Genomic DNA, 10,158 nt, shown 5'->3' with positions numbered 1-10,158 from the left:
ATATTGACATATTTCTCACACTTGTTAGACTAGGTGCTATCAGACAGCCAGCGTTGGAGAGGATGTGGGGAAAGAAGAAAACCATGTGCACTGTTAGTGAGATTATAAAAAAAAATGTTTGAAATTAAAAAATGAAGCTGTTATGACTTCATATCCATATTCAGGTGCCAAGGAACCAAGTGTAACTGACTGTGACTAGTAATAATCAGATATATAGAGATTAGAGACACATGTGCAAACATTTGAATGTTAGTAGCATTAAAAATGAGTCTTTCTGTAGGAAACTGTGCATTTTAATAATGAAATGGAGATCTTTTTTAAAGGTTAAAACCATTTAATCTTATGTCTTATAGGGTTTATACTGAGTACAATATTGCATAACTGTAATAATTCAACTGTAAACCTAAAAATTTACAGCCAATTTTGAAAGAGATGCGTCTTGGCTCAGGAAATTGTTATTGAATATATCAATGCTGTTGTAATGAAATGCTTCTTCTGAGTATGTGGTTATTAAATAAATAAGTAAAAAAAAATAAAAAACCCCCTATTGTTATTCACCAGTTAAATGCTTAGAAAAGGTTGTGCAGTAGGTAAGCTGTAAATGGATGTACAAGAGTAACTTCTTTGTATAACTTGGTATAGTGTTTGACTCATTCTGGGTACCACAACTGTCTCTCAGAGTGAATTATGCTTGGTAATTGCTCATGTGCTATGCGGTGGTCACTGATGAGGCCTGGGAAAGGATAGTCTGATTCTCACGATCCACAATGTCCTTTGGCTTGACCAAGAGGGACATGATGAATATCAAGTTTTCGATGAATATGAATTAAAATAGAAGACTGAGGCTGTCCCAGGAGAGTAATACTATGTGAGGCACCTCCCCTGGTGATCAGAAAAGCCAGGAAATAGTTGAAAGAAAGGAAGAAAGAAGGGGAGAAAAGAAAAAAAAAGTCTCTATGCACTCTTTTAGAGACTTCTCTCCTTCCCTGTCCCCATGCCTCAACCTTACCTGGAGTTTCTGCCTCTACCAGCAAGGTGGTTGAATTCACCACCCCATTTTCACCACAGGAAAACATGACTGTAGCCACATCTGTTTTTCTTGTAGATACAGCACAGACAGAAGTCTCAGGTCTTTAATGATTCTTCAGTTATACAAGTCAGGTGGAGTTGATATCATATGTAATACCTCCTGGGACCCAATTCCAGACCTGCTAGTTAGACAAAATGGGGCACTTGTCCAACGACCAGCTGTTGCCCCTGGTTTGTCGTCCCCTGAGTCCCATCCCTGTTCTAATATCTCCATTCAGAGTGACCAGGGCTAGGATGTATGGAGACATTGTTCTTCATTTTCTCCTGGGCTTTAGGTTGATATCACCATCACCACCACCGCCACCACCACCACTACCATTATCATCATCGTCATCATCTCTTATGCTGACCAGGACTTGTATGAAGGCCAGAATTACTAATCAGAACTGAGTCCTCATCGATGAAATACACATGCTCCAGAAAATAACTAACAAGCAATAATAAAATAGATCAGACAGTACAAATATTTTTGAGTGCCATGCAAAGGAGAGAGCATTTTTACTTTCTGTGACCCTGGGAATTAGAAATGATAGTAACATGTAGCTCTATATTGGGCACAGGTACTATGTATGGCTTTAACCATTTATTTACTGAGACTGACAGTATAGTTTAGTAGTAGATCACTTGCATAGCATGGGCAAAGTCACGGGCCTGAGCGTATATGTTTGTCTATATATCTCTCTATATATCATACAAAAGAGTAAATACTGTATGCTGCTTTGCCCTTTGTGTGAATGGGATTATAGTTTTTTATTCTTTTTTTTTTTTGTCTTTTTGTGGCAAGGTCTCCCTGTAGTCCCAGCTGGGCTGGAACTCACCTGCCTCTGCCTCCTGATCGCTGGGATAAAAGGTGTGCGCCACCACACCTGGCTCAATTCTTCTATTGATTATTTTGTTAGACATTCTTTTTGGTTCATTAGTGTGGGCTCATGCTGCTGAAGGGTATTAGTTACTTTGATTTTATCTTTATGAAAAGCTTAAGGTTAATATATGAAGTAATGTATTTCATTATGGTTGCCTCAGATAGATCAGCAATTCATCATTACAAACCATGTATGTCTGATGAATTAAAGCATTCAGAACTTTAGAATTCAGGTATACTTACAAAGTGTTTTTGAAACAAGGCCTTACAATGTATTCCAGGCTGGCCTGGAACTCGCTATATAAGCTAGGCTGACCTCAGTCTCATGCCAATCCTCCACCTCAGCTTTCCTAGTGCTGGGGTTACAGGCATCATGCCTGGCTGGGGTTTGGAATGATGTCCTTGTATGTCATCCAGGATCCTTTCTGAAGATTCTGGAGCCACACTCCTAATAAAACACACTATTCTCTACACAGGTTAAAAGAATATTTATACTGGTCCAAATAATAGTGACTGTCAATAGCCTTGTATATGCCAGATCATAACGTGCTACTGGACAACTTCGCTAAAAACCCTGGTAGTTTTTTTTTTTTCTATTATGATGTCTTTCTAAATAACAGAAAAGTAAATAATCTGGTGGGTGTTGGTGTGGAGTAGTTATCTCTTTTGGCACATTAAGAATTAAGTGGTGAAGTATAGCAAATACACCAAGCACAACACATCACCCCAAAATTTTTAGAAACAAATCACCAGAATAGCTTTTCCCAGATGTAAAAGAGAATCTAGTCAGCATGAAGAAACTTTGTGCATTGTGCAAGCATCCTGTTTTCCTCCTTGAAGTTAGTCACTTTCTTCCTTCTCGTATTTAAAAAATAATTTATTTATATAATCACTTAAAAAAAGACTTTTGTCAGGCATCACCATGCCTGCACACCTTTAATCTCACCTTTAATCATCACCACCGTGCACACCTTTAATCTCAGCACTTGGGAGGCAGAGGCAGGTGGAGCTCTGTGAGTTTGAAGCCAGCCTGATCTGTGAGTTCCAGGCCAGCTGGGGTACAGGGACACCCTGTCTCAAAAAGACCAAAAAACAGTCTTTTAAAAAGGCTTATTTTAAATTTTGATTTATGTGTATGTCTTTGTGTCTACATGAACGTATGTATACATATGTGGGTGCGGGTGCCGGCAAAAGCCAGAAGAGAGTGTGGGATCTCCTAGAGCTGGAGTTACAGGTGGTTGTGAGCTGCCCAGTGTGAGTGCTTGGAACAGAACTCCTGCAAGTGTTCTTAACTATGGAGGCATCTCACCAGTCTTTGTTTTTCACTATTTTTAATTATGTGTATGTGCATGTCTGTGTGTAGATATATGCATGTGATTGCAGGTGCCCACAGAGGCCAGAAGCATAGGACCCTCTGGAGCTGTAGTTTTAGGCAGTTGTGAGCTGCCGGACCTGGGCACTGGGAATTGGATTTAGGTTCTTTGCAGGAGCAGTACCTGCTCTTAACCTCTGGTCATGAATTGCTTCCTACTGAAAAAGCTTTAAGTCTAACCAGAGCTGTTGGCTACACCCAAAATATATGCACCATTATCGCACCATTGGAGACAGCTTGATGGGCTGGCCATTGTTGTCATTCGAAGGCTTTACATTTGGGTAAGACTACTCATTGCTTTTCTCCCTTGGTGTCTTGCTTCGCATCTTGCAGTACTATGACAGTTAGCTAGTCCTCAGGGAGGAGGCGTCCAGGTTGGCTCCAGCTTAATTCCTCCTAGTTTTGTGTCTGGAATGTGGTGTCTTCAGCAACAGGATTTTACCTTCAAGTTCTGAGAGGCAGCCAAGAGCAATGGCAATACCTTTTTGATTTAGGAGTCTCTTGGACTCCCCTGACCAACAACTCAAAAGGAGGTTTCCCTTGTCTCTTTGGTGCTGAGATTTTCGTTAGTCTATGCCTCTTGGGGGGAGCATTATCATCTTGTGTGGAATAGCTACATTTAAACTACATAGATATAGGTATATGTATATACACAACATGTGTTATGTATTTTTTTAAAGTAAGCTTATAAAATAATATGTTTCCCTATGGATTTTTCAGACCTTCTTACTGTTACTCATCTCTCCTCTCTCTGTAATACCCACCTTCCCTCTTCCCTAGTAAAAATCATTTAAGCATTGTAAATATGTCCTTTGTTGACTGTGTGTAGAGCAGTATCTTATCTATCTTTTTGGTTTGAATCTTAATTCTTTTTAAAGAGATTACAAAAATATTTTATTTATTATTTTTATTTTATACATATGAGTGTAATGGCTGCATGTAGGTAGGTGCACCCATGTTATGCAATGCCTGTGGAGGTCAGAAGAGGGCATTGGATCCCCTGGGACTGGAGTTACTGATGGTTGTTAGTTGCCTCGTGGGTGCTGGGAATCGAATCTGAGTCCTCTGCAAAGCACCCAGTGCTCTTAACCGCTGAGCTGTCTCTCCAGCCCCTTTACAGAAAAATTTATCTGCATACCTGTGTTTATTATAGCACTGTTCACAATATCCAAATGATGGACTCAGTCAAGATAACAGTCAGCAGATGACTGGATAAAGGATATCTACTGTATGTACAGGATGAAGTAACTCCAGCAATAATGAAAAACAAAATGTCATTTGTAGGAAACTGTATAGAATTCAAGATTATCATGCTCAGTGAAAGAAGCCTGACCCAGAAAGCATTCTTTCACATGTGGCATCTGAGATGCGTTTTCCTTTTCTTTGGGATTGTCTGTAAGGGATTGAGTGAGAGACTGTCAGCAGGGAGCTCACTCTTACTCTCCCCACCTCTGTTATTGAAAACTTTGAAGAAAACATCCTGATGCAGATCTGCAGGATTTAAATGTTTTCCAACCTTAAAAAATTTGTATTTCTGAGCTGGGCGTGGTGGCAACATGCCTTTAATCCCAGCACTTGGATTAAACTTTATATTTCTGGTAACTGGGCTAGAGATGTCTTCCAGTTTTTCAGAAAGCTTCTGAGGCTTTTTGTGGTCAGGCATTTCCGATCTCTCCTTCAAGACAGAGACTCCTTTTAGTCTCCTAGACACCTGTCATCAGTCTGGATGGAGGGTATCTTTAAATCCCCCAGATTTCATGTGATCTGAAAGAGCAAAGAGAGGAATGCTGGGAAAGGTTTGAGCAGTGATGGGGGCAAGGGGTGGGAGAAGGGAGGGGTAGGAAGTAGGTTAACCAAAGCTAAGGATATGTGAAGAATCCTTACAAAACTCCACTAGCTTTTAAGCTAATTAAAATACAATTTAGGAGAAAAGGAGTTTGAACAGAGGTGATGCATGTTTGTTTTCTTTAGGAAATCCTTCTTTATTGTGTTCAAGAATATATTTTCCTGTAATTTCTTTAAAAATTTATTGCATTTCCAGAAACTCTCCAGTTACTCTTGGCAACAATGGGAAATGAAGGGGAAACGATTCGATCCAAGATCACCCAGACAATGGTTTTGAAGGACAAATCGTTCTTCTCTGTCTACAAGTTTCTTGTCTTGAAGTTAGCCTGCTTCTAGGCGCATCATCTTGTTCATCTGGGTCAGTTTCTTGAGGGAAGGAATCGGCTCAACATGAATCCTGGGCTATGATTGTCTCTATCTCCTACCTCTAAATAATAAATCCACTTCCTATAAAAATTAAGACATTGCGGCTGGGCGTGGTGGTGCACGCCTTTAATCCCAGCACTCGGGAGGCAGAGGCAGGCAGATCTTTGTGAGTTCAAGGCCATCCTGGTCTACATAGTGAGTTCCAGGACAGCTGGAGCTACAAGGAGACCCTGTCTCAAAAAGACAAAAAAAAATTATGATATTGCTTGTTGGGATTGAAGAAACGGCCCAGCTGTTAAGAGCACTGGCTGTTCTTACAGATGACCCAAGTTTGGTTCCTATCACCCACACAGTGGCTAACAACTATATGTAAATCCAGTTTCAGGGGGTCTTATACCCTCTTCTGGCCTCCATGGGCAGTGCATGCATGTGGTGTACTTACATACATGAAGGCAATACACACATACACATAAGATTTAAAAAAAATTGATTTTGGTATATAGTGTGGTACAGTAGTAATCTGTTTATCATTTTATATTTCACATACATTATAATCATGCATATCTAGACTTTTGGATTACAATTATATGAAAATATCATCTATGAGTAAAATGAAGTTTTATTTCTTTTTAGTACTTTCATCTTTCATTTATTTTCTTATTTCACTCGATGCAAACCCAAGAAAAATGTGAAATAGTTGTAGTGACAGCTGGTATTGTATTTTCTTCCCCATTCAGACAGAGAAAGTTTAAATTTCTCATCATTACATATAATATATGACATATGTTTGGAAAAAAGTACATTTTTCATGTTTGACAGCATGAACATTTAACAAAACAACATCAGTAGGATCTTGTGTAGGCCCCTGATCTTCCTAGTTACAGGTTTTGACTGTGTTTACAGTACAAGGCATGAATTACTTTCTGTAGAGCAGGGCTCAAATCCAATCAAGAGAGTAATTGGTTACCCCACAAACAGTCTTGCCATTATTGCACTGTAAGCACCTCTTGTCTTTCTGGCAGGTTGGTATTGTAGCATGCAGGGTCCAGGGCTTGGTAAGACCACTGAGGTTTTTCCATACCCCCAGCAGCTAGCAGAGCACCTTCCAGCACTATGGAAGCTCATAGCCCTTCCTCCTCCATGGTTGGCTGTTGGCAGGCCCATTCTTTTCTTTAAATATTTTATTTATATTTTTATTTTATGTGCATGAGTGTATTGCCTGCATGTATGTAAGTGCACCTGTGTCATGCAATGCCCTCAGAGGTCAGAAGTGTTAGATCCCCTGGAACTGGAGTTACAGGTGGTTGTTAGTCACCATGTGGGTGCTGGAAACTAAACCCAGGTCCTCTGCAAGAGCAGCCAATGCTCTTAACCACTGAGCCATCTCTCCAGTCCTCAGGCCCATTCTTGTACAGGCTCAGTGTAGCCAAGCATAGTTGCACGAGTTCATGATTGGAATGACTGTATCATGGCCGGAAGATGGTATTTTGTAGCCTCCCCTAAATGACTAGTGGCCTCTGATAAGTTCTGGTAAATAGAGTCACTGCCAGCAGTTGTGTAACCGCTGATTTTTAATTTGGTTAATTAAAATTTGGTTCACCCTATTCCATTCCCGCCTTCTCCTGTCTCTATGCCCCTCTCTCCACCCCCAGGATTTCCACTCTCTATTTTCATATTGCCTACCATTCTCCTACATTATGGGATCTCTACTGATAGCCTCTTTCTAGTTTCCTGGTTTCTGCAGATACTCAAGCTAAACATAACAAGCTAGAAGTTTGAAATTAGGATCCACATATGGTACAGAATGTGCAACATTTGACCTTCTGGGTTTGGGTTTCCTGTCTCAGTATAATTTTTTCCAGTTCTTGCAGATTTTATAATTTCATTTTGCTTTACAGCTGAATATGTTCAATTGTGTGTATGTACCACATTTTTATTATCCATTAATCAGCTGATGGACATCTGTATTAATTCCATTTCCTAGATGTTGTGAATATCAATGAACATGTGAACAGCAATGGACTTGGATGAGCGAGTGTCTTTAGAGTAGAAGCAGAGTCATTTGAGTATATTCCCAGATGTGATATAGCTGGATTATGTGGTAGTTCTATTTCTAGTTTTATGAGAAACCTCTGTACTGATTTCCATAGCTGCTGTACCAGTTTGCATTTCTACCCACAGTAGAAAGGGATGTCTCTTTTCTTATACCCTTACCAGCATTTGCTGTCATTTGATTTCTTGATGATGACCATTCTGGCTGTAGCGAAACAGAAACTCAGTGAAGTTTTAATTTGCATTTCTTTGATGGTTAATGTTGTTTATTAGCAATCTTTATTCTTCTTTCAAGGGCTTTGTTTAGATCTATAGCCTGTTTTTGGATTGGATTTTCTTGATGCTTTGTTTCTTTAAGCTCATTGTATATTCTAGATATTAATCCTCTCTAAAATGCATAGATGGTGGAGATTTTTCCCCTATTCCGTGAACTTTCCTTCACTCGTCTTGTTTTTGGCGACTTTAAAAATCATAATTGGGGAGATCAATTTAGAAAGCATTTCAAAGATTCTGGGCTTCTGGTCTGAGGAAGCACTCTCTAGCGAGTACAGCATTTTCCAAAGTCAAAGAGGCTCCACAAAGCTCCCTTCATGTCCCTGTTCCTCAGGCTGTAGATGAAAGGATTTAGCATGGGGGTGACCATAGTGTATACCACAGAGACAGCCACTCCAATGACTGTCAGATGAGAGCCACAGGTGGAGAAGACTTTGTGCTTCCCCCCAGCAGAGGGGATCCTGAGGATGGTGTGCATGATGTGGCCATAAGAGACCAGAACGCAGGTGAGAGGGACCACACCTGAGAGGGCAGCTTCGGCAAACATCATGAGCTGAAAGGTACGGGTGTCTGAGCAGGCGAGCTTGAGGAGTGGGAGAAGATCACAGAAAAAGTGTGGGATGGAATGGGATGCACAGAAGGAGACTCGCGCCATCTGGAGTGTGAGGGAAAAGGCCAGGATGTTGGAGCAGAGCCAGGATGTGGCTACCAGCAGCAGGCATCGTTGGGGACCCATGATTGTGGCGTAGTGTAGAGGAAGGCAGATGGCCACATAGCGATCATAGGCCATCACAGCCAGCAGGAAGTCATCCAGCAGGGCCAATGCCATGAAGAAGTACATCTGCAGAAGGCACCCTGTGTGTGAGATGGTGTGATTCTGTGTGTGGATGTTGGTCAGCACCTTGGGGACAATGGTGCAGGTGAAGCAGGTGTCAATGAAGGACAGGTTGGCCAGGAAGAAGTACATGGGTGTGTGGAGGTGGTGGTCAGAGCCAATGGCCAGGATGATGAGCAGATTCCCCAGCAGAGTGACCAGGTACATGCTCAGGAAGATCCCGAATAGGAGAGGCTTTTGCTGTGGGTGTTCAGAGAAGCCCAGGAACAGGAAGTCAGAGTTGATGGTTTGGTTTCTAGTTTCCTTCTGAAGAAGAAAATTTGTATGGAGTTTTCATTATATGAAGGGGGCTTTGTAAGTCACAGATTCCAAGGACTTTGATCTTTTTCTTTGTTCCTTGGAAGAAACCACTGTGATTGATTAATGGTTGTAGCTTTTCATTTGAAAATATGTACAAAAATAAGGAATGCACTGTCAGAATGGAACAGCAGGGTCTGGATGTATTTTGTTTTCTCTGTCAGTGCATTATGGAATATTTTCCATACAGACTCTCTAAATGAGACTTAACTAGAATTCTCTTATGATACCTATTGGATTTCAGTTCCCTTCCAAAAAAGATCTGAAATGAAATTTCAATGCCACTGCTTTTTCTTAAGATATCATTTTGGGGACATTTGTCTCTAAATTTAGTTGACAAGGGGTTCTCTGTGTGTGTGCACTTGTGACTGTGTGAGCATGTATATATAGGTGTGTGTTGATTTTAAGGGAGACAAGGACAGAACAATTTCTCCACAGAGGAGCTAGCCGAGGTTCTGGCATGGTTGCATGCTCTAGCCCCTCTGCCTCTGATCACCATTATAGTGGTGATTTAATGCGATTGTGAGCCACATTAAGGTCATACTTTAAGTTCACATAGTTTTCATTTCCTCCTCAACTTCACCATCAACATATTTTACTTTAGAATCTGGGCACCATGGAGATTAGAGAGCAGTTATGTTTGTGATCTTTATTCTCAAACTGATCTTGGTCAGTTATTTAACCTCTCTGAATCCCTCTTTCTTCTTTTGTGCCACGTGGGACTTCTCCATAGTGCATTCAAAATGTTACCGAGGAAACTGGTATGAAAAGCAGGTGTTTCTGCAAGCAGGGATGATTGTCAGGAGTAGTTGTTGCTGAGATGTGAGCCTGGGACACAAGGCAATGAGAAGCTTTGGATAATGTGCTTTCCAGTTCTTTTCCTTTCATGTTTGGAAACTATTATCCTCTTTGAGCTTTGCTTTTCTTACCCATAAATTGTAATCATAACCCTACCTGAGAGGTTTGTTGAGGAGCCCAAAGGCTGGGGTCATCTGACGTTTCTTCATGAATCATTATGTGCAATCCAAAGGAGATAGTTCAGCATTCCTGATTGATGATGCAGAGGAATAAAAAAAATTCAGTGTCATGTGTGTTTAGTGCAGTGAT

General features: G+C 40.8%; 1 protein-coding gene across 1 annotated transcript; it reads right to left on the bottom strand.

Moving 5' to 3' along the window:
- Positions 1-5,228: 5,228 nt before the first annotated feature.
- Positions 5,229-9,000, bottom strand: LOC103728228 (olfactory receptor 1N1-like). Its single transcript, XM_017795984.2, has 2 exons — positions 8,156-9,000; positions 5,229-5,271 (listed from the first exon to the last, which is right to left on the bottom strand). Exons 1-2 carry the CDS (start codon positions 8,899-8,901, stop codon positions 5,229-5,231), a joined length of 789 nt encoding a protein of 262 aa, XP_017651473.2. The 5' UTR covers positions 8,902-9,000.
- Between the last annotated feature and the right edge of the window lie 1,158 nt (positions 9,001-10,158).

The sequence above is a fragment of the Nannospalax galili genome, unplaced genomic scaffold, assembly GCF_000622305.1.
Source record: "Nannospalax galili isolate Female #2095 unplaced genomic scaffold, S.galili_v1.0 scaffold290, whole genome shotgun sequence".
Taxonomy (NCBI): domain Eukaryota; kingdom Metazoa; phylum Chordata; class Mammalia; order Rodentia; family Spalacidae; genus Nannospalax; species Nannospalax galili.
Note: the sequence above shows the minus strand (reverse complement) of the source record. Positions and strands in the feature narration are given on the sequence as shown.